The sequence below is a fragment of the Capra hircus genome, chromosome 19 (assembly GCF_001704415.2).
Source record: "Capra hircus breed San Clemente chromosome 19, ASM170441v1, whole genome shotgun sequence".
Classification (NCBI taxonomy): domain Eukaryota; kingdom Metazoa; phylum Chordata; class Mammalia; order Artiodactyla; family Bovidae; genus Capra; species Capra hircus.
The window spans coordinates 9,074,097-9,101,014 of NC_030826.1; the positions used below are offsets into that span (position 1 = coordinate 9,074,097).

Below are 26,918 nucleotides of genomic sequence, written 5' to 3' on the forward strand. Positions count from 1 at the left end.
GCAGCACTAATATAGAGATTTTATTTAAATTGAATTGAGTTTTTACAGCACATTGCATGTTTGTCACAACGCAACTGCACAGTTTGGATTTTTGGCCACATCATGTCACTTACACCCACAAGAGCTCTGAAAGGAGTATTTGATGAATACATCTGAGCCAAGAGCCCAGAGTCTCTCTCCAAGGCCATGCAGTATGTTCACTGATGGGACAGTCCCTCAAAACAGCCATTCAAAGCAGACAGATACAGTCTCCTCAAATGTCACCAATCGAAGTGCAATGAAAGTCGAGTTAATTAAAAAGCCACTCACAACTGGCAGTAAATTGTAATGACTGAGAAAATGCTCATTTTACGTATTGGAGACAAGGAATAGTTTGTTACTTTTTCAATGAATTCAGGAATTTCCCAGACACAAAATCTCCATTATTCAACTCCATTTAAACGAAAAAAAGTTCTGCTAGACTGACCTAGATACACCAAAACTTTTTAGGTTACATCCATGGCAAGCATAAAAAGCACAGATGCTTCTCTGTAGGGCTGAAGAAAAGGTCAGGGCAAATAACAGTTCTTGTTCTAAATGCAGATCCTAGGTATTTTCAACGGAAAAAATTTTTTTCCAGGAAGCAACATGAACAAGTAGCAGTTAAGACAGCTACCATAGTTTTAAAACAGGCTGAGCCTAAGTGTAATTTACCTTTTCTACACCAGTGAATCAAGGAAAACGTATAAGGAAATCCTAGTGGTTTCATTGTAAGTCAAGGAGACTGTATCTGTCCTAAGCACTATACATGGCTAATATCACTGTATCTTTTGGTTAAGTGCCACTGGTACATATTAAGATGAAAACAAACAAACAAAAACAATGTTTGGTCCAAATGGACACGTTTTCTCTCCCAATTTTGGTATCAAGGCTTTATTCTCTTCTTCTGTTTGGGCTCCATTGTTAAGTGCACAGAAATAGACAGCAGCATTTGTACTGAAACCCTCACATACCAAACAGCGTATTCTAGGAGGTAAAAACCAAACGCTAAATTCTACCCTCAACGTGTCAAGTGTTCAGGATAAGAAGCAGTGTGACCCAGAGGAGGCAGCAGCCAAGGGAAAGACAACATGTGGGAAGTGGGCAATGGAACAAAGACCCCCCCCCAAAAAAAAACCATGGTTTTATTTTCATGCCAGGAGAGGATCAAGGTGTAGCTCCTGTGTTAGCACCAGGACAACTAGGAAAAGTCAGGTGCAAAGGGTAGGGCACAATCAGCAAATATTTCACAAGGATAATTTCTGCTTTTCCCTTCTCATTCTTCACAGTGCTTACCTCCAGAGCTGCCAATGAGTAACAAAGACTACTGCCTTCACAGCTCCAAATAACTGATGTCTGCCAGGACTGAACATAGCAGAGTTTTCCTCTGCTCCGGAAAAGGTCTGTCTCACTCCCTAAAACTGTCCCCCTAAACTGAATGTTCACTGAAGGTGGCTGATGAGCCAAGTGAAAAATACAGCAAAACCTCCACTAGCTGGACCAGTCTTTAAAACCAAACTCCACAGAAAGACAGAACTAATGCAACTAGAGGGAGTGCCTCTAAAGACTGAGCCTTCATGCACAGACACAGAGCACAGAGGTACAGGGTATAGTTCATTTCAAATAGGATAGGAATTCCTATCTTATATACTATAATCTGCTTTTTTCAAGGTGGAGGAGAGATGGATCTGGTTATCACTTGGAGTTTGGTTATACGTATGCCTCTCTATTGCTGTTTAGGGCACACATCACCAGGCAGTATCTATGAAATCATCATCTTGTGACCCCAGGAGAAAGAAACTGGAGTCACCAACTCAACGTTAAGCTTCCAGATTCTGGGTCTGGATCAGGACCATTACCCCCAAGGTGAGGGTCTCACTAGGAGAGGACTCCCGCCAGAGTGGAATTCCTCTGCCCCAGTCTCATGGTACCAAGGAGGATTTCTCAAGACTGTATCTTTGAGCTCTGTGATTTCATGAGCCACATCAAGGAACCTTCAAAAACTACACCTGAAGCATATCCTCCCTTCAAACCTGCTAAAACTGGACAGGTCTTCTCCTCTGGCATTCAACTGGAAGCTGTAGCAATGGGTTTCTTCAGATGTTGGCTCATGAGTTCCCTGGCCCGAGATACTTGGATATGTTCGTAACATGAGTTACAGACGAGAACTGGGTCATAGAGTTGTTGATCAGGAATGGGCAACTTCAGGTGACAGCAGCCAGCACAAAATACATTTCCACAATTTCTGCCAAAGCACAAAGAAGGAAGAGTTCATCAGAGATGCCCACATACTGAGAATGAATGATACTCTAAAAGGCCTTACGTGAGTAAATAAAAAGAAAAGTTGGGAAAAAACAAAACTAGTTCCTATAAAGGTATCTCCGTTATCAGATTAACTCAATTTAGTTCATATCTACGTCCCTCTCTATGGCTTTACAAGCCCTACTGAATCACACAAAACATGTTACCTGCAATGGTGTCTGCGTTTGGCCAACCAGAATTCACAGTCACAATTATAGCAATGTGATGCCATGTGGTCTGGAACCCAGCGAGTCACCTAACAGAGGGCAAAAGGAAAAATTCCAGCAACACTGCAGCAAGGAAAGCATCCTGGAAGAAAAGGACAAGGTCTAGGTGGCTACTACTTGCCTATAGAGAGTCAGCTCGGGGAGAACATGTCACTCGTCTCTGAAAATTATAAGAACTCCCTACCTTGCAGAAGGACCCGCCACGTATTTGCCTGGACATACCTCAGTCTCTTTCTTATCAACAGGTTCCCAGCTTGCTTCTGAAAGGCAGTCGTCACTGTGATCAGAGCCAAAATCTTCTGTATCACTGCCATCTGATTCCTTCAAACACGTCTAAAGAAAAAGCCAAGGCATTACCACCATCGCCTTCATCATCTCTTAACATTTATTGTTCACTATGTGTCTGTCAGGCACTAAGTACATCACATGCAGGAACTTATTTAATTCCTGACAATCTTATAAATGTATGCTATTATTATCTCCACTTTTACAAATAAGGAAATTAAGCCACAGAGAGAATTAAGAGCTGATAGCTAGTAAATGTGGGATTTGGACCTAGCATTCTGGCTTCAGACCCATGCTCTTAACCAACATGCTGCATCACAGTATAGAAAGAATATTTCTCCTGTTACATTCTAAACCAGGAGTTCGCAAGCTCTGGCCCACAGGCCAAACTGGCCCACTGCCTGCTTCTGTAAGTCAGGTTTCTCTGGAAGACAGCCACACTCAATTTATTAACACATGGTCATTACGGCTGCTTCTGCACTTTGACAGAAGAGCCTAGTAGCTGTAAAGAGACAATACGTCTCTCAGGGCCTAAATTATTTACAATCTGGCCCTTTACCAAACAAATCTGCTGACTCTTGTTCTAAACCATCACTCTAAACGGTGAAAAAGAAGTTGCTAGCCCTGACCATCCCACCAGCAGAGAACTGCACAGCAGGCAATTGGGAATGTTCTAGAGCCTCTTCCAAGAAGCTCCCTGAGGATTGCTGTGCCTCGTCGTCTCTCACCTGGCTTATTCCAAGAGGTCCTAACCAGCCTCCCTGGTTTTCAACTGCTTCATCCACTTGACACACTGGTGCTAGGGTAGTACTCTTTTTAGCACTCTATTTTTTTATTTTTGGAGGGGGGCAAGCCATGCCCTTAGTTTCCTGACCAGGGATGGAATCCAGGCCCCCTGCACTGGGAACTCAGAATCATAACCACTGGACCGCCAGGGAAGTCCCTCTGGGACAGTACTCTGATCCTATGATTCACTAGCCAAAACTTTTACTCCCCTGAAGGTAGAATCCACACAAAACGAGCTCTCAAGCTGAGCTTTCTAATCCCTTCCCACTTCCCAATCTCACCTCCCACCACACTACCAACTCCCTCCCTCACAGTCAAGGCGCAAGTGTGCACGCATGCACGCACATGTGCAAACACACACACCTCTTTATTCAAGCCACACCCCTAGAATACCTCCATGCTTCTGCAAATGGGATTCCTTTTTCACTGTCTTGTGTAGCTAAAAGTAACCCATCCTTCAGCACTTGGCTCAAGCACTATCTTCTTAGGAGAGCCTTCCCTGACCTTTGACTCCCCTAGGGCCCCGGTACCTGACGCTTCCGACCATCATGTCACTTAAGAACAGCGTTCTAATGGTGGGCTTGACTCTCCCAATAGACTGTGAGCTCCCTGAGGGCAGAGCAAGGTCTCTCATCCTACAGCCCACCCCTCTAACTCAGTGGCACACAGCAAGTACCCAGTGAACAGCTATGGGGTGGGTGAAAGGCTGGATGCGGGCAGGCCATGAGTACTTACAAAATCGTCCTCATAGTCCATGGGGGGCTCCGCTGGAGGGGCGCAGCAGTGGCGGATATCCAGCCTCATCTGAAGCTCACGCACCTGTCGACGGAGCTGCTCCACTTCCTGCTTGTACCCCGCTTCGATCTGCCGTAACCTGTGCTGGATCACATCCGTGGGGAAGGGGAGTCCGTCGTCGTCCAGGTAGAGAGGAGGCACTGGAGAAGGGCAGCTCAGGGGCATAGGCTTCATGCTGGGGACCTGCTTTGGCTGACCGGACAGCCACATCCGGTTGTTTTTTCCACCTGGACCAGTACAGTGTCCACTGGAATGACTAGAACAGACCGGCGACTTCACCCCTTCTCTCTGAGCCCACTGGCCCCCAAAGCAGGGCCCCGGTGCCCGCGTCTGCTTACTGCTCGCTTTCTTGCTACAACAGCCGTAGGAAAGCAGCCGTCGAGAGGTGGTCTCCCCACTAGGGAGTGAAGTCACCATCCCGTGGAAGCTGTCCCAGTTGGACCCTAAGAAAGAGAACTCACTAATCTGGCTCTGAGAAATTGGCTTTCGGGCCAATTCCAATGGCACTTTTCCCAAGCGGGGGTTCTCCAGCAACTGCCCGTTCCTATGATTCCCTCTCTTGCCTGTGTCTTCCTCCCTGTGAATTGTATCTAGCACAGAACTAGGCGGTTCCTGGTGGGCGACACTTGCTGCAGACCCCGGGGGGTCCTCGTTGAGAACGTCACCGCTGGGGTCTGGAGGAGTTTGGCAGGTAGCACTCGGTGGGTGGCAGAGGGTGCCCAGACCATGATCTGGGGCACGTCTGGAGGGCATGCCCAGCACAGAGTCCAGCTGGGCCTGATGGAGGGCACCTGGGAGGGGGTTCTGGGAGGACTCAGGAAAGTCACCGGTTCCTTCACGTTTGTCCGAGATGACTTTAGAGAGCGCGTGGATAGCTGCTTTTTCAGGACAGTGTTCAGGTGGCTCCTCTGTGCCATCCGAAGTCCTATCCAGCTCGTCCTGGGCAGGAGGGCCTGGAGCTGGGGCCTGAGTCTCTGCGAGGGCTTTGATCTCAGGCTCAGAAGTGCTGCTCTTCGTTTCCTGGGGCAATGTGGCACTGAGCAGTTTGTAACCTGGAGAACCGTTTCTGTGACTCTTAAAAGGTTTATTGCTCAAGTAGTCTTTCTGGCTACTGGGCAGCGAGGGAGGACCCGCCACCTCCCCTATAGCCTGCTGGGGACCTCCGGCCCCAGACTCCACGAAGGCAGTCTGCGATGCCTCGGGATTGCCATGCCAGGGCTCCAGGCCTGCTCTGGCCTCCTGACAGTGGTTATTCAGGTTGGGGTCACTGGATGTGCGTGTCAAGGGGCTGCTTGTGTCACAGGCAGAAAGAAGATCATCCATAGATCTCGTTTTAGGTAATCTGCAAAGACAACATACCACCTCCAGGTCAGGAACTGAAAGCTACCTCCAACAGACAGAATTGGGTCATCAAAACACTCAAAGCCAGAGTTCACAAGAAATAACATTTAAGATTACAAATAACCAATGTTCAAGTTTCCTTGGCAGTCCGGTGGTTAAGAATCTGCCTGTCAAGACGGGTCACAGGTTCGATCCCTCATCCAGGAAGAGCCCACATGCAGCAGGCAACTAAAGCCCGTGCACCACAACTACTGAGCCCGTCTGCCCAGAGCCTGTGCTCTGCAGCAAGACAAGCCCCTGCAGCAGTAAGAAGCCCCTCCGCAGCTGGAAAAGTAAAATACATAGATAGATCTTTAAAAAAAGATACAAACAGCCAATGCTCACTGCAAAACTCTGTTCTGGGGCTTCCCTGGCAGTGGTTAAGATGCTACACTTCCACTCCCGGAGGTGCAGGTTCGATCCGTGGTCTGGGAACTAAGATTCTGCATGCCACACAGCATGGCCACAATAAAGTAAAGAGTCTGCTCTGCAAAAGTGTAGGACTTGAACCCCCTCCTCAGGAACCCAACCCAGGGTCTGTCCTCAGTTTTCGTCAGTCTTTCCTCACAGTCTCCCCTGAATACTCAACCACTCCCATAACCTCAGCTGCCTTATAAGCTGATGCCTTCCAATCTACCCTTCCAGCCAGGAATACAACTCAGCCTCAAACCTTACATGCAACCACCCCTATTACACACAGCAAGACAGAAAGATGGTAGGTCCTGGAGTTGGATGATACCGGTTCTGACACTGATTAGATACATGACTACAAGTGAGCTATTTAACCTCTCAGACACTTGGTTTCTCTTCTCTATAAAATGACGATAAATTACCTTGCCGAGATGCTATGAGGATTCAAAGTATAGGCAACCAACCACAAACTTATTAAGGCTTCACTCATGACCTCATTTTTATAACCTTCCTTATTATAAATTATCCCTCCATCACAGCAGGGACCAGCATGGCTTTTTACAACCATTTAGTGGCAGCATACTCCTCTGAGGCCCAAGTCACCATGGAAACTTCCCCAGTATACAGTTCTAGAGACATTTGTGTACACCAAATGGGCAACCAACATTTTCAAGAATAACTGCCCTGAGCCTGGATGGGAGGGGAGTTTGGAGGAGAATGTATATGTATGGCTGGGTCCCTATGCTGTCCACCTGAAACTATCACAACAGTGTTAATCAGCTATACTCCAATATAAAATAAAACATTGAAGAAAAAAAAAAAGAATGACCACCCTAATTTTTAATACAATTCTATAAAGTGTTCAGAGCAACAAAACTGAGGCAAATTTGCCAAGAAACTGGAGAATTTGCTGGACTTTCTTTTTCAGAGGCCTCACTCAGCCAAGCCCACACTGAAAAATCCTTCAAACATAGTTACAATACAGCTGATTTTTTTTTTAAGTGTTTGGTTTTTTTAAAATTATTAGTACTTCTATAAAAGTACTCTTGTGTTTGATTTTACTCTGTGATCGATTTTGATTGCTGTGTGTCAGTGTGGTTAACAGATTCCAAGAAGGCAATAACAACATTATGATCATGGCCTCTGGAGTCCCATAGTCCAAGCTTGAATCTCAGCTTGGCAACTTTTTAGCTTTTTTCTTTATTTTTTATTATGAAACTTTCAAACACACAAAAGAAGAAAGTATGAAGAATTCCAATGTACTCTTTGGCCAGACTCGACAACAGCAACAGCCTGCTGTCCTCCACAGCTGAGTCCTGTGCGCACCAAAGGTCTAATTAACAATGAGGGGAGCAAGAACGACGTCTGAGGAGTTTGGAACCACGAGAGAACGTATCCAGCGAATGTGGTCGGGGACAGCTAAGTAGAGAGGACAGAATCTGAGCTGGGGATGGAAGAATGTGTTGGACTTGAATGGAAGAAGAGGAAAGAGAGCAGGATGTTTTTGATCTAGGGAAAGGTAGAACCGAAGGTGAGTCAGGTCAGCTGTGAGAGAAACCATTTCCTTTAAAACCTTTATCCATGAAATCCAACTCCACCTTGAACTGCCTACAGCACACCTCCTCTTTGTTGTCAAGATATTTCAGTCCCAACCTGCATGTATCTCTTCCATCTCTCCGCACTGACTCATCTTCTTAACTTTACAGTGTCTACGTGCAGGCGTGCTCAGTCACTCAGTCGTATCCGACTCTTTGTGATCCCATGACTGTAACCTGCCAGGCCCCTCTGTCCATGGAATTTTCCAGGCAAAAATACTGGAGTGGGTTGTCATTTCCATCTCCAGAGGATCTTCCTGACCCAGGGATCAAACCTGCATCTCCTGCGTTGCAGGCAGATTCTTTACCACCGAGCCACCTGGGAAGCCCCTCAGTTTCTACAGATGGTACTGATATCCTCCTGGTTTCTAAGCTCAGATACTTGGGACCTGACTTTGGTCTCTTAACTCTTCACTTCCACCTTCCAACATTCAGTCAGCAACACAGACTGCCAATGACTTCTCAACAACATCTGAATTTAATTCTGTCTTTTCCCTTCATATCTGAATTACAACAGTCCTGGCTGGCCTCCGTGCTTCCAACTACCCTGCTCACTGGTTAATTCTTGAAAAATCCCTTTTTCACCAGGTCACAATGACTTACTACTGACACCTGAATCAAAATAAATTCCTCAGTATAAAAGCCCTCAAGGAACTATCCTGTTTATTTCTTTCTATTCTTCAAAATACCCCTTCCCAGGGATTCTCTGCTGGTCCAGTGGTTCAGAATCCACCTTCCAGTGCTGTAGACTCGGGTTCGATCCCTGCTCAGGAAACTAAGATAAGATCGCACATGCCTCGGGGCAACTAAGCCTGTGCACTGCAACTACTGAGCCCACACCTCCACTAGAGAGAAGCCTGTGCGCTGCAACGAAGACCCTCCATGCTGAAACTAAGACCCAACACAGCCAAAGGCAAAGAAATAAGTATTTTTTTTTTAAATGCCGCTTTCCAATCCCTGCCAGCTCCAGCTCCAAAGAGGTGGTGCTTCTTTTTAAAAGAAATTCTCTCTCATGTATCCTATTCTTTTGGACCCCTCTCCACTAACCTTGTTACCAAGCTTATAACTTCCTTTATTCCATTCACTTGTTCATTTAAGCATTTACTAAAGCACCTATTATGTTCCAGGCCCTGAGCCAGGTACAAGGGACACTAAAAAGCCATGGTTCCTGGGACTTCCCTGGTGGTCCAGGGTCTAAGTACTGACAATGCTGGGGCCCTGGGTTCAAATCTGGTCAGGAAACTAGATCCCACATGCTGCAACTAAGACCAGGTGTAGGCAAATAAATAAATATAAAAATAAATAAGAAAATAAACTTAAACCAAAAAAAAGCCATGGTTCCTGCTTGGTCTTCCACAAAAACCTCTGCATCAACAGTCACCAAATGACCCGTTTCTTACTTCCCATTTCTCTAATGGCTTTGAACAAGACACATTCTATTTATTCACTTAGATGCTAACTTAGAACTGTCCTCCAGCTGTCCTACGCCTTATCTCACAGTTTTTAAAAAGTATCTTAAATAGATCAATATCTTCTATGTCTTTCACACAGCCTGTAAAACAGTAGGCAGCTTGTAGGTATTTAAGAAACATTTATTGATTTGAAAAATTAGATATTGATTTAAGGCAATGGTTGTTAAATGGGTCACAGAACATGCTGAGAATCTGATAAAAAGTTATGGCCCCTCTCCTGGAAAAGGAAACTTATGAACTGGTACCCAATTCTGCATAGTTCACGGAATAAGAATATCACAGAATTCCTGAAGCCTATCTATAGGCCCTTGACAATTGACTCAGTTCCAAAGATCTAAAATTTATAGCTTAGGAGGTTGGGGGTTTTGTTTTCCTTTATAATATTCAACCAATTATGTTAAATTATATTTTAAAAACTTTCCACCAATAAACAAAGATCAAAATTTGAAATGCACATATCCTTTGAACCCAGTATTTTCATTTCTAAGCATTTATCTGGCAGAAACACTAGCATAAATGCAAGGTACACGGTAACACTACTGTTTAAAAAAATGGTTTAGATGGTAAATATTGTGTGTGTGTGTGCGTGCACATGCGCTCAATCATATCTGATTCTGTGACCCCATGGACTGTGGCCCATCAGGCTCCTCTGTCCACAGAATTTTCCAGGCAAGAATACTGGAGTGGGTTGCCATTTCCTTCTCCAAGGGATCTTCCCCACCCAGGGATCGAACCCACGTCTCTTGCATCTCCTGCACTAGCAGGCAGGTTCTTTACTAGCTGAGCCACGGGGGAGGCAAATATTGTATGTATTGTACCAAAAAACTTTTTAAAGATATGTTAAGTAAAACACCCCCTATAATGATTAAAAAATGGAAATCACTTAAATGACCAATTGAAAATTGGTTATGTAAATTTCCATACACTCTACTTTTCGACTTATGCAGCCACTAAAAACAATAAAGCAGCTTTATATGTGCTATCATGGGTTGACATCCTGATGCACAGTGGAGAAAACAATTTTCAGAACAATGTGAAAAATACGGTCATTGTATTTTAAAAAATGTTTTTATATGAAAGTGTGGATATGTCTGTGTAGAGATAAACATCTGGGAGGCACCAAAGTGGCAACAGTGAACACCTGTGGGGACAAGGAGCAGGGAGGGAGGGCTGTCATTTTTTGACTTTTATATTGTTTGGCTTAAAAAAAAAAAGGAACAGATATTACTCTTATCATTTAACCAATCTCCATTCTACTTCCCCCGATAGTCAGCCAGAATGTAACTTTAATTTTTACGTCTCCCTTTAAATTCTGAGGGAGTGATGTGAAGGCCGTTCCCCCTCAGCAGACCCATTTCCCTGAGAGCCAGATGCTGCTGGGAGCTGTGGACATAGCAAAGGTTATTACTGAGATAGCACGCTCCGCAGCTCTTCTATCAGGTAATATAAATCAGGACCATTCCCACAGACCTTCCTGACACAGTCCTTTCAGTTCTGTTCTCCTCTCCCCTGGGTGTGTCACAAAGGGTGATGGCAGCATGGAAAAAAGGTAACCACTCTTATCTTAAGAAAGGGTCTTGAGAACACACGGAGTGCCCTCCAAGCTAGCTACCAGCCCTGAGCCAAGTTTTGCCTTCAAATGACTCGAGAAGTTACTTTAAAGTATTTCATAAAAGGAAGAAAACAGCATGTAGGCAAGGCACAAAGCAGCCAATGCCTTCGTAGAGGAGAGGGGAAAAGGAGCCCCTCTTACCTGTCCAGAGAGCGGCCGGAGAACTCCTGGCTCTGAGCCACCGGGGAGAGGTAGAGGTCCATGCTCTCCTCCCCAAGTGTGCACGGAGATGACACCGGCAGATACACAGCTGTCCAGAGGTGCAGCGCCCGGACGTGACACACGGGATGCAGGACCTAGGAAAGCAGCCCCGTACTCAGGTTCTGTGAGATGTCTCAGGTCCCCCTTCCTTCCCAAGCCTCTGGGTCCTTGTTCTTCCCGCTGCCTCGGGACAGCGCCCCCCAGGCCCCCAAGATGCACCTGGGGGATAAGGGTCGGGACTCACCATTTCTGAGCCAGGCGTGTAGAGGAAGTTGTGGAAGTTCTTGTTGCCGGCTCGCAGGAGGGCCCACACGGAGCAGGTCCGCTTGTAGATGTTACGCTTCTCCCGCTCACAGGGGTTGTTGGCCAGGAAGGTGCCGTAGAGGCAGGAGTACGTGTGCTGTACCAGCTTCACCTAGACAGCGGGACAGTTGGCACCGGGCCAGGCCGCCGGCCGCCAGCCCCTGCCCCAGCCTCAGACGCACCACTTACCAGGAAGGCCTCGTTAAACTCGAACAGGCAGGGAAACTGCTTGAGCAGCTGGTGGACGGAGTCGAGCCACTGCAGGAACACGGGGCACTGCTCGTTCTGGTCCTCTGCGTTCTCCTGGTGGCCACAGCGGTCTCCAAACTTGTGCCCAAAATCCAGCCAGTCAGATTCCACCAACACCTGGAAACCCTGCAACCAAGATGAGGTTTGAGCGGAGGGCCTCTCTGGGAAGGCCATGGTGCTCCCTGCCAGGGATGCCCAAAGCAGGGGGGCTGGCAGCTTCAGAGAACAACAGGCCCAAACCTGGAAGAGGACTCTGAGCTACCCATGTCCTCCGGGGAAAGATACCCAGGCAGACCCAGGGGGCTCAGTACCTCCCCAAACTCCCCTCCTCCAGCTCTTTCCCGCCCAACCCCTTAGTACCTCCAGTGTCCTGTAATAGGGGTCCAGGAGAATCTTGGCCAGCGCAACGATCTGCGGCGTGCGATCCCAGCCGTCTGAGCAGTGCACCAGAACGGGCCGGCCCTCCCGGTCCACGGTGTTCGCCACGAGCACCGCCGCCTTCAGCATCACCGACAGGTGCTGCAGCCACTTGGTGCTCTCCAGAGCTGACAACCAGCTACGCGAGAGCAGAGGTCACATCTGTCACTAAGGGGGCTGAAGCTGCAGCAGTCTCTCTGCCGGCCCCGGGCCCTACACCTTAACCAAGTCCCCTGCGAGAGCTGATGCCGAGAGGTCTAGCCCAGGGCCCTCCTGCCAAGAGACATCTAGCGAGATGGTGGGGAAGACAGAACCTATGGCCAGCGAGACACCCTGCCAATCAACAGAGGATCTGGGAAGCATCACACGTGCTTCCAGCCACTCTGCCTCCCAGTTCTCTGTGTTCTTGGAGGACAACGAATTCAAACAAAAGGAACCCAGTGTCCTGTAGCCCCGCCAAAGCATTGGCCGAGAAACGGAAGAAGCGTTCTTGGAACTGGCCCACTGCCCCCAGGCCCCGGAGTTTCCGGTACCTCACAACTCCCATCTCCCCACCGGATCTTCCCAGCATAAGAAGCACTGGGCAAGGGATGAAGCTGGAGGGCGGATAGAATCAGAGCTGGGCACACCTACTTGCTGGGATCCGGCATCTGGCTACACACAGCACGGAGGTACTGGAAGCTATTCCGGATGGCATGGATGTTGGCCATTCCCATGAACACGACCTCACAGTTGGGGTAGTACTCTGCACACACACAAGGAAAGCAAGAGCGTGAGGACATCCTGGAAACAGGCCTGCAGGACAGGAGTGGTCCCAGCGGGTGAAGCTCCCCTGGCAGGGCAGGCCGCTCCAGGCTGGAGCTCAGTGTAGCCTGGAAATCTAAATACCCTTTTATCTCTCAAGTGCCATATACTAATAGTGGGAACACCACCACAAATGACAATGATGCCTAAGTACGACTCCTAATGACAAGGGACAGTAAATCCTCAACAAACAGCAGCTGCTCTGTGCCAGGAACTTTTTATGTGTAACCTCTAATCGTCCAACAACTTTGTGAGGGATGTTCCATCCCCATTTTGCACATGGAAAAGAAAACTCAGAGATTAAGCAATTTCAGCACAGTCACAGCCAGTGAGCAGAGTCCTGATCCCAAGCCGGGTTTGTTTGGCTCCTTCTATGCACAGGCTGCCCCCGAGGCCCCACACCCAGGCTGGCTGCAGACGCGGGGGTAACAGCAATACCTTCGCACTCACAACCGCCACCCTTGGCCCTGTTGGCCACCGCCGCTGTGTAGGATCGGGCATCCAGGATCAGCAGCTTCTGGGGGGCAGCCGTGCTGCTCTCTACTCCAGAGCACGCCGTCAGGGAAGAGTCTGCATACACACAGGGCAAGGGGAAGACCCTGGGTCGGTCAGCGCCCAGGAGCACCCTGCCCGGGCCACTCCCTTTCACAAGACCCCTTACACCAGACCCCTCACACCACCACCCCTGCCTCCCAAAAGGCAGGAACCCAGGTGCCCTGTATGTTGTCTGCTTCTTCTCCCTCTTGCCCTGGGGTCTCCCTGGGAGCTCAGGAGGCCAAGGTGGGGGCCTGCTCCCCAGGGGGCAGCACCAGTCACACCTTACCGAAGTCAGTGTCACAGGCCTCGCTGGCCTCACTATTCCCGGTGCTGAGGGAGCCCCCACTGGTCCGTGGCCCTGGGTCCAGGGCACAGGCTTTAGCGATGGATGTGACCAAGTACTCGTCGTCAGCATTGCGCCAGCCCCACCAGCTGATCTCGGGCTGGCTGCAGCGGGCAATGGCAGCCCCGTTGCGCAGGTGTCTGACAAAACAGAGGAAACGATCACGCCCTCGGCGTTCACAGCCCCCAGAGGCCTGCCGCTGAGAGCCCAGGGGGCCAAGCTGAGATCTCCAAAGCCAGCGGGGACCACCCGATCATCCAGGCCACAAGAAGAGGAACCAAAAGCCCTCAACATCTCTTGAGGGCTTTACAGTGTACAAAGCATGGTCACATACATTTCTCAGATGCGCTGTGTATTCCCACGGTGACAGACTCATCACGTCTACACAGCCCCTGCTCCAGGTAGAAACCCCAGCAGGAGAACAAGCCTGAGCCCAGAGCATGAGCAGCTCCAAACCTCCTGGCTGCAACCTGCCTCGCAAATGTTTTCTGGTGTAGAACCAGGCAATGAAGTTTCAGTTTTGGGAGTCATAGCCAGTCTCTGTCGTGTATTCTTATGTTTTCTTTTTTAAAATAAAATTTTAAATTTTAAGATAAAAATGTAAAAATCATTCATAGCTCACAGACTAAACATATAATAGGCTATAGGCCGGTTTGGTTCACAGGCGACGGTTTACCAACCCGTTTTAATGCAATATTTCTCTCTCTCACACACACACACACGCGCGCACGCGCGTCCTCAAAAAAAAGCAAAGAAAAAAGACAAGTGAATAAATTTCCCAAAAGCCTCATCCTAAGGAGAAAACAACAACTAAGCAGTTTTTCTTATAAAATTATTTCACAGCCACTTCCTGAAGAGTGTCAATTCCCAGTTAAGCACACTACCGCAGACCTCCACCTCTGACTCTCCTCACTGCACCAAGAACGTCTCACTGATGCCTCAGTGCCCACTGCCTCACCTATACACAACCACAGGGATCCGCTTCCAGGAGCGGAAGGAAGCCACGTTCTCCAGCTCTTTATCTGTGATCCATACGGGAACCAGCAGCTTCTGAGGATAACTGGGACACAACCTGTGGAAAGACCAGAGGGGGTCATGGAGCTTGATTAGAGACCTGTAATCACAAGGTCCCCCAGGATGGCTCTGTGGGGAGAGGGACCAGGAGCTCCCCGCCCTCAGGGAGCCAGGAGCTATGCCCACCCTGCTCTACCCACCCGGGGAGGAGGTCTGGGTCCAGAATGGGGTTTGGGTTCCCCGCCCCGCAGCCCTCTCACTTGTAGTTGCTGTTGATGTGTGAGACCCTCCAGACATTCTGCAGGTCGAAACCCATCCTCGCCAGCTCGGCCTCCTGCCGACATCGTACGTGCTCACCTGCAACACAGCCCCGTGCCTATCAGCATCGAGGGCCCGGGGCCGAGAGGGAGGAGGAGCAGGAGGTAAGGAGTGAGTGCCGCTGGCCTCACCTGGCTGACACAGGTGGGTGTGCTGGTCCTCCTCAGTCAGCCCCAGGCACCAGGCATGGTAGGCAAAGGCAAAGAGGTCCTCGGGCTTGGCAGGTCTCGCTGTGGCCCGGCTTAGCCGCGACAGCCACTCTTGGCACTGCTTGAACGTGGAGAAGTGGCATCTGCCAGGCAAGAAGCCATGAAGTGAGGCAAGAGGCGAGCATGTGCAAGGGCCAGGAGGGCCAAAGACCCAGCCCCGGGAAGGTGTGGGGAGAGGAGACTGCAAAGCGGAAGATAAGGCCTGAGGACCCCGGGAGGACCAGGGACACTGGCCAACACCCAAGGGACGCTGTCATAGGGTGATAATTCTCTTCCCAAGAACTCCTGTTTCTGAGACTTAAGAATCCCCTCTAGTGGAGCCTGAAGTGAAGTGAAGTCGCTCAGTCATGTCTGACTCTTTGCGACCCGTGGACTGAAGCCCACCAAGCTCCTCCGTCCATGGGATTCTCCAGGCAAGAATACTGGAGTGGGTTGCCATTTCCCTGTTTCTCATATCAAATCCAAATGCTATGAAATCTGGCCCTGGGGGACTTCCCTGCCATCCAATGTAGGAGGTGTGGGTTTGATCCCTGGTCAGAGAGCGAAGATCCCACATGCTTCATGGCCCAAATGCAAAACATAAAAATGAAACCATATTGTAACAAAAATCAGCAAAGACTTTAAAAATAAAAAAAGTTTTAAAACTCTGATCCTGGACGTCTGCTACCCCTTGTATTATCGCCCACAACTCCCCAGCACAAGCCTTCTGTCTCAGGGAGGAAGTCCTGTCTCCTGGTGTTTTCACTCTGCTTAGTGGTCTCCTCTCAGCCTAGCCATGTCCTCCAGATACCCTGAAGACAGCTGCAGGCCCACCTCTTCCTTGAGGCCTTCCCAGCCTAAGCCATTCCACAGAGCCCTTCCTCTATTATTCTTAATGTGCTGGGAGTATTAAACAGTAAGTTCTCCCAGAGCCTGCTTGAGCTGGAGGGTTTTGCACAAAGGAGTGACATGGTCTGATTATAGAATCACTCTGGCTACTGCATACTGTAGTGAGAGTAGATGGAAGACCCTCTCCCACAGATTGTCTTCCTTCCACAACTAGACTTTAATCTCCCTGAAGGGAAGGGCAATGCGAATTTCTGTTCTGAATGCCAACAGTCCTAAGCACACAGCAGGCTCTAAACTGGGCGTCCTTTTCTTAAAAAATTAATTTTTACTGGCGTATAATTGATTTACAATGCTGTGTTAGTTTCAGGTGTACAGGAAAGTGAATCACTTATACACATACCCACTCTTTTTTAGATTCTATTCTCATATAGGTCACTACAGAGTATTTACTAGAGTTCCCTGTGCTGGAGAGTAGGTTCTTATCAGTCTTATTACCCTTTTAATAATCCTTGGAGTCATCCCTCTTTCTCTCATATCCAATCTGTCAGCAAATCCTGTCATCTCTACCTTCAAAATCTGACCACTTCTCACCATTTTGTTTGCTACCAACCTGGACCAGCCATCATGACCTCCCACCTGGAGTAACTACAACAGATTCTTAATTAGTCTCCCAGCTTATGCCCTAGCTTTTGCCCCCATCCTGCTTCCATCTCCTGTCAATACAGTAGCCAGAGTGATTCCATAATCAGACCACATCATTCCTTTGTGCAAAACCCTCCAGTGGTTTCTCCACTGCCCTCAAGTAAAAGCCAATCATTATGACAGCCTGACACTCTGCCAACCTCTCTGATCTTGTATCCCCCATCCTAACCCACGTGCACTCCACTCCAGCCATGCTAGCCTCCTTGCCATTGTGCCAGGATCCCGCCGGCTGTGTCAGGGCTTTTGCACGCGCTGGTCTTTCTGTCTGGCACACACTTCTCCCAAATACCCACAGGTCACTTTCTTCAGGTCTCAAACATCACCTTTTCATTGCATCCATTCTCTGATCATTTTGTTTAAAGCTACAACCTTCACCCCAAACAGTTCAGTTCAGTCGCCCAGTCGTGTCCGACTCTTTGTGACCCCATGAATCGCAGCACGCCAGGCCTCCCTATCCATCACCATCTCCCGGAGTTCACTCAGACTCATGTCCATCGTGTCGGTGATGCCATCCAGCCATCTCATCCTCGGTCGTCCCCTTTTCCTCCTGCCCCAATCCCTCCCAGCATCACAGTCTTTTCCAATGAGTCAACTCTTCGCATGAGGTGGCCAAAGTACTGGAGTTTCAGCTTTAGCATCATTCTTTCCAAAGAAATCCCAGGGCTGATCTCCTTCAGAATGGACTGGTTGGATCTCCTTGCAGTCCAAGGGACTCTCAAGAGTCTTCTCCAACACCACAGTTCAAAAGCATCAATTCTTTGGCGCTCAGCCTTCTTCACAGTCCAACTCTCACATCCATACATGACCACAGGAAAAACCATAGCCTTGACTAGAGAGACCTTAGTCGGCAAAGTAACGTCTCTGCTTTTGAATATACTATCTAGCTTGGTCATAACTTTTCTTCCAAGGAGTAAGCGTCTTTTAATTGCATGGCTGCAATCACCATCTGCAGTGATTTTGGAGCCCAAAAAAATAAAGTCTGACACTGTTTCCACTGTTTCCCCATCTATTTCCCATGAAGTGACGGGACCAGATGCCATGATCTTCGTTTTCTGAATGTTGAGCTTTAAGCCAACTTTTTCACTCTCCTCTTTCACTTTCATCAAGAGGCTTTTGAGTTCCTCTTCACTTTCTGCCATAAGGGTGGTGTCATCTGCATATTGCTATTTCTCCCGGCAATCTTGATTCCAGCTTGTGTTTCTTCCAGTCCAGCGTTTCTCATGATGTACTCAGCATATAAGTTAAATAAGCAGGGTGACAATATACAGCCTTGACGTACTCCTTTTCCTATTTGGAACCAGTCTGTTGTTCCATGTCCAGTTCTAACTGTTGCTTCCTGACCTGCATACAGATTTCTCAAGAGGCAGGTCAGGTGGTCTGGTATTCCCATCTCTTTCAGAATTTTCCACAGTTTATTGTGATCCACACAAAGGCTTTGGCATAGGCAATAAAGCAGAAATAGATGTTTTTCTGGAACTCTCTTGCTTTTTCCATGATCCAGCGATGTTGGCAATTTGATCTCTGGTTCCTCTGCCTTTTCTAAAACCAGCTTGAACATCAGGGAGTTCACGGTTCACATATTGCTGAAGCCTGGCTTGGAGAATTTTGAGCATTACTTTACTGGCGTGTGAGATGCATGCAATTGTGTGGTAGTTTGAGCATTCTTTGGCATTGCCTTTCTTTGGGATTGGAATGAAAACTGACCTTTGCCAGTCCTGTGGCCACTGCTGAGTTTTCCAAATTTGCTGGCATATTGAGTACAGCACTTTCACAGCATCATCTTTCAGGATTTGAAATAGCTCAACTGGAATTCCATCACCTCCACTAGCTTTGTTCGTAGTGATGCTTTCTAAGGCCCACTTGACTTCACATTCCAGGATGTCTGGCTCTAGATGAGTGATCACATCATCATGATTATCTGGGTCGTGAAGATCTTTTTTGTAGTTCTTCCGTGTATTCTTGCCACCTCTTAATATCTTCTGCTTCTGTTAGGTCCAGACCATTTCTGTCCTTTATGGAGCCCATCTTTGCATGAAATGTTCCCTTGGTATCTCTAATTTTCTTAAAGAGATCTCTAGTCTTTCCCATTCTGTTGTTTTCCTCTATTTCTTTGCACTGATTGCTGAAGAAGGCTTTCTTATCTCTTCTTGCTATTCTTTGGAACTCTGCATTCAGATGCTTATATCTTTCCTTTTCTCCTTCAGTTTTTGCCTCTCTTCTTTTCACAGCTATTCGTAAGGCTTCCCCAGACAGCCATTTTGGTTTTGGAGAATTCCATGGACTGTACAGTTCATGGGGTTGCAAAGAGTCAGACACAACTGACTGACTTTCACTACCATTCAATATATTCTGCCACTGCTGCTGTTTAGTCGCTTTGCGACTCCGTGGACTGTAGCCTAACAGCTTCCTTTGTCCATGGCATTTCCCAGGCAAGAATACTGGAGTGGGTTGCCATTTCCTTCTCCAGGGGATCTTCCCGACCCAGAGATAGAACCCACGTCTCCTTCTTGGCAGGTGGATTCTTTACCACTGAGCCACTTGGGATGGCAATGTATTTTACTTACTTAATATTTACTGCTCATATCTCCCCACTGGAATACAAGCTCTATGAGGGCAGAAAATTATGTCTATTTGTCCCCTGCTATATCCCTAGAGCTTAGAACAGCCTGGCATAAAGTGCTTAATAAATTCATAAACAAATGAGTCGAGAACAATGTGAGTGCTTTTTTTCTTTTTAAAAATTATTCATTTGGTCATGCTGGGTCTTAGTTGTGGCATCTGGGATCTAGTTCCCAGACCAGGGATCAAACCCAGGCTTCCTGCATGGAGAGCTCAGAATCTTAACCACTGGACCACCAAGAAAATCCCAACATGAGAACTCTGTGCCAGGTAACACCCTAGGTACTCTCGGGTGCATCATCTCATTTAACCCTTATGAAAACCCTGGCGGCATTATCCCCATTTCTTTAGTCAAGACACTGTGGGTCAGAAAATTGATTCTGCCAACTGAGACAGGGTTTTCACTGTTTCTTCCAAATGGGAAAGGGAAGGCAGTATTTTTCCCTTCTTGTTCCAGAGAAACCCTGTAGCAGGTGGTCTCAACAAGACTAAGGTAAGAGGACCTGAGCGAGACCCCGCCATTCTTACCTCACCACTTTGGAGTCCTTGCAGGCAATGTGCAACTGGAACATATCCCGGCTCTCCACGCTGTCAATCATCCGGAGCGGGACCTGCAGAGGCAGGGCAGACTGGTGCTCAGGTCCCCCTGCTCCATGTCACTCCTCACCCACCTCTGCCCAGAGGCTGATGTGGCAACAGAAGGAAGGAAACCGACATTTACAGACGGCCTGCTAAGGGCCTGGTAACTGTGCTGGGTCCTCCACATGTGACTCCAATTAAAAACCACCAGAAACCTCAAGGCAGGTGTTTGCACACCGTATTATTAAGGAGGAAACTGCACTTCAGCTGAGTGATTGATCAAGGTCACATAGTTGGTAAGTGGCACTCTTCCAATCAAGTCACTGTGCCCCTAGAAGGGCCAGCAACAGAATCAAGGAAAGAGAGAAGAGGGGGAGGAGAGTGAAAGAGGTAGACAGACAGACTTTCTGCTAGGAGACAGTAAGAAAAAGAAGGGAACGCCAGCTCTTGGGAGATACGACCAAATGGAGCACTGACAGTCCCACCCTGAATTTCACAGGGATTGTGGCTTGGGTGTGGGAGAACAAGACAGGAACTCACGTTGATGACAGAGTCCTTGAACTTGATATGCAGCCGGTAGTTGGAGATGGCAATGAGGGCATCAGCTGCGCGGCCCAGGAACTCCACTCCCTCACCCTGCAGCACTGTGAAGGGCACCTGCCAGGGGGCAGTGGGACCTCAGTCCAGAAATGAGTCACCCCTTCACTTCCCTCTCCAACCCTTGATTTGTAGGACCCCCTCTGGAAAAGCTGGGCCAAGGCAGGACAAGAGTCTTCTCCATGGTAACAGCACCAGGCAACAGCCATACAGAAAAGCTCTCGCCTTCCCTGGGGCCCAAGGCTCCACAACAGACTCACTCCCCTCCCTCCAGAGACCCAGGAGCAGGAAGCCAGAGCTCCCATACCAGATCCCCTTGGAGATATTTGGAGGTTGGGGAGGAAAGGAAGGGTGTTTCCTGAACCCGGCAGGGAGCTCTACCCACCTCGGGCCCCCAGCTCTTCCTTACCTGCAGATTCTCCTCCTCTTTCACTAGTTCCTTGGGGGGGAACAGATCCTTGGCTTGGATGTACTCCAGGCTGGGGGGCCCCTCCTCACCCTGTGGGGAAGGCCTCAACCCTAAGTCATCAGGCTCCACCTGGCCCATCAGGCCTCATTCTGCTCCCCTCCCCACAATAACCCCACATACACCCCTTAAAAAGGTTCTGGTCTCCAGAGGAGGGAAGAGAGGCCCGGCTTGCTGTGTGAGGAGTGAAGTGGAGGGGGAACTCAAGCCTCTTAAGCCTAAGAAAAGAGCAAAGTCCACACAGTCACTGGGAATCTGTGCTCCCCAAAGAGGGAATCTCCTGTAGAGCCCAAACTGCCCAAACGAAGGAGAGGAAATGAAGCAAAAGAAGGGCGAATTGGAAAGGTAGGACAGAAGTGGGAAATGGGAAGTGCTGCCCTGAGGAGTAGGAACCAGGTGTGCAAGCTGGTCACAAAGACAGGAGGGGATGCAGGCTGCCCAGGCCACTCCACTGAGGCTTCAATCTGGTGGGTGAAGGAGACAAAGAGGAGGGAAGCGTGGGATTCAGGCCCATGCCTCTAGAGGGCCTTCACGGATGCTTTCAAAAGGAGGATGTGTTTTGGAGTGGAGCTTCCTTTCCAGTTAGGCCCTCACTGCTAATAAGCACCCCCACCTGCCAAGCAACCTGCCCTGGCTGACGATCTGAAGGGAATTCCTGAGGAATCCCAGAGCAAGCAGAAGTAACTCCTTTCCCAGCCACCAGGGAGGGCAGGGAGAGGAGGGGATCAGGCGCCTGGGAGGAACCAGGAGACCCAAGGACAGAGAGAAGAAGCCTGGCAATCATGGGGGAGGGGATGTGGGGGGGGGGACGGTGAGGAGGGGAGGGGTGGGAACATCTGAGCGGACAGATGGGAGAAGCTGGGAAGGAGCATTAAGCCAAAGGGGGAGGAGGGGAGGGCGGGGAATGATGCAGAGGTACGGAGGCCCGCAGAGGCAGAGTGGCAGGGAAGATGGAGAAGAGAGGCTGTCTGGGGGACAGTCAAGGAGAAAAGACTGGCGCGTCAGGTGAGGGGTGGAATGGTGGAAGGGGGAGGGGACCGGAGCCAGGGAGACAGCTCAAACATCCTGCGCTCCCTGACCAGCCCCCTAACATCCCAGAAGGCCTACTGGCCACATCCCACACCTCCAAGCAAGGATGCGGCGGACGGGACCAAGACCGAGAGGCGGAGGTAAAGGAGGTACTCGCGCAGGGCGGGGCCTCAAGCTCTGCAGTCAAGGGCAGCGGCTTCGGGGCCAGGATGGGTCACTGAATTCCCATCCCCGGCCTTCGGCAATTCTCGGCACCCAAAGATGAAAGCAAGTCCCGTAAAGAAAAGGGGTAACATCCCCTCTCCCTGCCAGACAGGGCCCTTGGGAAGGAGGATGGGCTGAAATTCGGAATCTCGAGGGCCGGCCCTGGGCGGGGCTGCGGGTGCAGCCGGCGTCGGGGTCCGGTCCCCGCCCCCCCCCACCGCGCCCCGCAGGTGGAGCAGGCACTTACGAAGCAGCTGAGCATGGAGCAGGAAACGCGGGCGGTCAGGCTCATGGTCGCGGGCGGTCTGGGCCAGCGCACATGTCCCCGGAGCCGCTGCGCTGCCCGCCGGTCCCGGGCGCCCGCCGCATCCCGGCTGCGGAGCCGGCCAGGTGCAGCCGCGGCGGCCAGGAGGCGAGCGCGGGCGGCGGGGCTCGGCGCGGCTCCCGCGCGCCTCTCCCCTCGGCTCCACAATGGAGCGAGCCCAGCTCCGCCCTCGCTCACGAGCGCGGAAGGGAGGGGAACCCGGCGAGGGGAGCGCCCCGACCGCGCGGGGCGGAGGGCGGGGGCGGGACGCCCCGGGCCCCGCCCACAGCCCGGGCTCCTCCCTCCCCACCGCCCCTCCGCGGCCTAGGAGCGCGTCCTGGGGTGGGTAGGGGGCCGCTTCTGGGGTCCCTCAGGACCCGGGGCTGAGCGAGTGCGCCCCCAGCTCCCAAGCGGCGTGGAAGGAGACGGCGAGACCGCCTACATCTTTTCATTCCTCTTCTTCCCAAGTGAGCCACCCCACACCCTCCCAGTCCCCCCAAATCCTGCTGTGAGTCCCAAGATGGATCTCACCTCCCTCCATCGCGGGCCCTTTCCAGTTTCCAGGCTTCCTTCCTTTCCCTCCAAAACCACCACTCACCATTCCCCTGTCCATCGGTGTCTTCCAATCCCTGGACCTCACTAATCCCACTCCCCTTTTGCCCCTTAGAATGGACACAGGTCTAATGACAGTTGGGTCACTGCACACTCCTGAAAGGGAAATTCTCGGGGTTTTTTATTCTAAGGCCCCTGCCCAGCTCTAGTCCTTAAGCTCCACCTCTCCCCTTGTTTCACATCCTCTGTCTTAAGGATAAGAAAGTCCTAAGAAATTTCTTAGGCTAGAAAAGAGAGGAGCTGAAAGTATGAACCACAGAAACTATGCAAACACAAAACTCAAAACCTAAGGGTAGGGAAATGGAGGGAGTTGCATAGAGGGCCAGAGAATAAGGGCAGTGATAAGACGCTTGAAATGTCACCGAGAGTCACAGGAGGAACTGTTTGAAACCCTACACTCCCAGTGCCTGGTAGCTTTCAGAAACCAGGGCTTTTGTTTGGGTTTTGGTCTTCGGGGAAGGGAGAATAGGAGAAACCTGACACTTTATTAAGCATCTACTATGAGCCAGACATGTTTCAAACATTATCTGGCTAAAACCATTCAACTCTGAAAGAATTTCGTGAGATTTGAGGCTTACAGAGAAAGTCAGTTCACCTGAAGTATTTAAGTGGTGGTGCTAGGATTCAAAATTAGATCAGGCTGACTCCTTTCATGGTATCACAGAGAGAAAAAGGACAAGGGCTATCAGTGGGTGGGGGTCAGGATCAGCAGGCTTTCTGAGAAGAGACCAGAACAATACTATACACACCACACACCCACATGTCTATGGAAGGAAAAGAGCAAGTCTTCTCATCACCTGAATGCTTTGACCTGTCCTTAAGCACTGGGGACACGTGAAAGAACTAAAGAGATACAGCCAGAATCAGGGCCTGATCTGAACCCAGGCCTGCAGCTGTCCACTCCCTTCTCATCTCACTACTTCCTCCTCCTCCCCCCAGCTCTCAGGAATTCAGGGGTTCCTTGTATTTGAGGTGAAAAAATGGCAGTTACTGTTAGTAGAAAATGTATGGGATCATTATAACACACACACAGCCCCCAGTGAAATTCTGGGCACCTTGAGGGTGCTTCAGTCAGCTAGAGCAGCACTCTGGAGCTAGAGAAGCCCCACAGTTTTAGAGGGGTCACTCCTGATGTAGCACCCACAATACTTCAGGGACTCAGTAGGAACTACAAGGGTCTTGATATAAAGGAGGTCTAACTTTTCAGACCAAAGCAGAGAGCTTCACCCAAGGACCAGGAGGAGCAAGACAAGGGCCAATATGAAGAACTAAGGGAGACAGTGGTGGTGTGGGGAAAGCATGTCAGAGTACGTGCAGAAAAAGATTTCCAGAGGCCTCCGCTCCCAGTGCTGTGTATCAGCTGATGTTTTGCAACCTAAGAAGCCCTAATTTATCTCCAGGGCAGATGAACCTGTTTAGTTGCTGAACAGAGTCGCCTGGAGCTCAAGGTCCAGGAGGGGCGGGCAGCTTCATGGAGAAAGACACCAGGATTACAGAAAACACCGCAGTCTGAGCAAAGAGTACTCACCATTCTATCGTGGTGAGGGTCCTGGCTGCCTGCTTCTCACTGTAAGGAGACAGAGAAACATATGAGTCAAGAGCACGGAGCATCACCACAGTATCAACAAATGCCACAGAACTACTCCCGAACTTCCCCACAACTCTTATCTGCCTCCCTCACAGAGAACCCAGCCTCTCCACAAGTCAGTATGCCAGACAGAGGCAATGGGAGCTACATGCGGAGAAAGCAACAAGTGACTCTGCAGGGCATGAAGGCAGCCACAAAGTCCTGCAGCAGGACTCGAGTCCTGATTCCCAATCCCAGGAAGAGAATTAAAATGCTCCGAACCCCGTTCTTTGTGGGAAAGCAAAAGATCCGCCAGCTCTGTAGAGATAGAGGATGCCCAACCAGGGCTCACTTCTGGTCCTGGTGGAAACATGAATCCACAAGAGCACTCTGCCAGCCTCTGAGTCTGGGAGCAGCACCCACCTGACCTGTTTACTGGGGGCAGAGTCCAGAGCAGAGGCCAAGAGGGAGGGGACCACAACCTGTGATCAGAAGGCAGCAGGGCTGGACGTGTCCCTCTGAGGGCACTTGACACCAAATGAGGAGCAGGTTAGTGGGAGGAGGCCACACAACAGGGACAGAATCAGGCAAGTGCAGGCCTCAGAGTCAGTACCTGTCAAGTGGGCCCAAGCAACAGGAATGTCAGGATGGGCCTCCTTGGCCCACCTAGGGAGCCACTGAGGTAACCAGGCCCAGGTTTCACTGACAGTTTTCTTCATGCCTGCTATGCGAGCTCAGGGGGCAGTCCAGCAGTACCCCGAAGAAGGCTGTGTGGATATGTCTCCATCCGTGGCCCTCCCCGCCTCCATGGTCACAGCCCACCCTTCCTCATGGAGGCGGCAAGTCCGGGGTTGCTGCCTCACCGCCCACTGGCAAGCAGCCTCAGAGAAAGCGAGGGAGAGCGAGAAAAGGACAGGCCTGGGAGGCCCACGGTGTCCGGACCTCGGGAATCTGGTCACGGGGTGGGGGGGCGGGTCAGGCTGACAGGGGAGCCCAGGTGCCCAGGTTTTAGGGGCGGAGCCTAAAGATTCGGAGGCGGAGCCCCGAATGACAGAAGGCGGGGCTCACGAAAGCCGGTGGGGCCGGGGCGGGGCCGGGCAAGACGCGGTGGTTGCGGTTCGCAGACCGGCAGTGCACGGGGCACGGTGACTCACCCAGCCGGCGTCCGCCCGACCCTCCGGAGGCCGCGCTCTCGCCACTTCCGTCTCCCGCAGCCGCGGAGGCCACGCAGCTCCGACCCACCGCGGCGCCCCTCGGCCCAACCAATCCTACCTCCAGCCCGTGCCCGCCCTGGCCAATAGCCACGCCGAGTCCCGCCCTGCCCCCACCACGCAGCCGCCGCCCTCTCTCTTCGCGCCGCTCGTTGGTCCAGTGGGGCAGACGCCCTCCCAGCTTTTAGCCTATCGGCTTCCGGGAAACGGGGCTGCGGCTGGAGGGAGGAGGTGCGGCGCCGGGGTAGAGACGCAACCAATGGGAAATCACAGCGCGTCCCTGCGGTAGCCAATGGGAGAGCAGAAAAGGGGGGCTGCAGGCGAAGGCTCCAGGGACCGGAAGTGGGGGCGGCCCGTGGCCTCCCGGTAGCGCAGTGGAGGGCGGAGCCTCGTAGGGGCCCGGGCTTTACAGCCACTTCCGGTGACCAGCCCGCTTTAGGGGTACTTCTCGGAGAAGTCCCCGGAGGCACCTAAGCCTTATCCAGTTCTCCGTTTGGCTTCTCTGCGGTCGTGCGGCGCAAAGCCAGAAGGGAGAAAAAGATTCTGAATTCTGAGAGAGAAGGGGGACGATCTGGGCCTGAGGCTCCGTCTCGGTCTTCGACTGGTGGGGGTGAAGAGTCTCCTTTTCCGCACCCTGACGTCTTCCTCCAACCCTCCCTTTGCGTCGGCGAGCCCGCCCTGTTCGTGACCTGAATGAATGGTGCTTTCCGTTTTGAGAAGCTTTCTCACCTGAGAGATGGGGCTGAGACTGCCACGAGCTAGTTGCGACCCTCTGGTCTGTAAAGGGTGTGGGGAGTCGGACTCCCCTGAAGATCCAGCTCTTGGCGCCTCCCTTCCTCTGCCCAGGGGAGCCAGAGCGGGCAGCAGGGCGGAGGATGGCCGCTGGAGGTCGCCCTGGCCCCGAGATACTACCAACCCGACAG

The 26,918-nt window shown here is 50.7% G+C and overlaps 1 protein-coding gene across 4 annotated transcripts; it reads right to left on the reverse strand.

Moving 5' to 3' along the window:
* Nucleotides 1-26,127, reverse strand: MTMR4 (myotubularin related protein 4). 4 transcript variants are annotated; one of them, XM_018064121.1, is made up of 19 exons: nucleotides 25,939-26,127; nucleotides 24,746-24,784; nucleotides 21,012-21,101; nucleotides 20,546-20,662; nucleotides 19,955-20,037; nucleotides 15,200-15,360; nucleotides 15,011-15,107; nucleotides 14,695-14,808; nucleotides 13,680-13,876; nucleotides 13,295-13,426; nucleotides 12,686-12,797; nucleotides 11,996-12,191; nucleotides 11,576-11,761; nucleotides 11,328-11,498; nucleotides 11,024-11,178; nucleotides 4,353-5,754; nucleotides 2,769-2,879; nucleotides 2,487-2,575; nucleotides 1-2,263 (listed from the first exon to the last, which is right to left on the reverse strand). In XM_018064121.1, the coding sequence occupies exons 2-19, from the start codon at nucleotides 24,746-24,748 to the stop codon at nucleotides 2,086-2,088; spliced, it is 3,594 nt and encodes a 1,197-aa protein (XP_017919610.1). In that variant the 5' UTR covers nucleotides 24,749-24,784; nucleotides 25,939-26,127; the 3' UTR covers nucleotides 1-2,085. The 4 variants fall into 4 exon arrangements, with proteins under 4 accessions (XP_017919610.1, XP_017919611.1, XP_017919612.1 ...); XM_018064122.1 differs by lacking the exon at nucleotides 25,939-26,127 and adding an exon at nucleotides 25,398-25,739; XM_018064123.1 differs by lacking the exon at nucleotides 25,939-26,127 and adding an exon at nucleotides 25,067-25,213.

What these genes read in the sequence shown, in the direction of transcription:
- MTMR4 (XM_018064120.1), bottom strand. Translation starts at nt 22,593, where the DNA reads ATGAGCCTGACCGCCCGCGTTTCCTGCTCCATGCTCAGCTGCTTC. An exon ending in TCAAGGACTCTGTCATCAAC is followed by an intron (nt 20,038 to 20,545) that starts GTGAGTTCCTGT and finishes CTGCCTCTGCAG; the next exon opens with GTCCCGCTCCGGATGATTGA. An exon ending in ACACGCCTGGCTCAGAAATG is followed by an intron (nt 11,179 to 11,327) that starts GTGAGTCCCGAC and finishes CTGCTTTCCTAG; the next exon opens with GTCCTGCATCCCGTGTGTCA.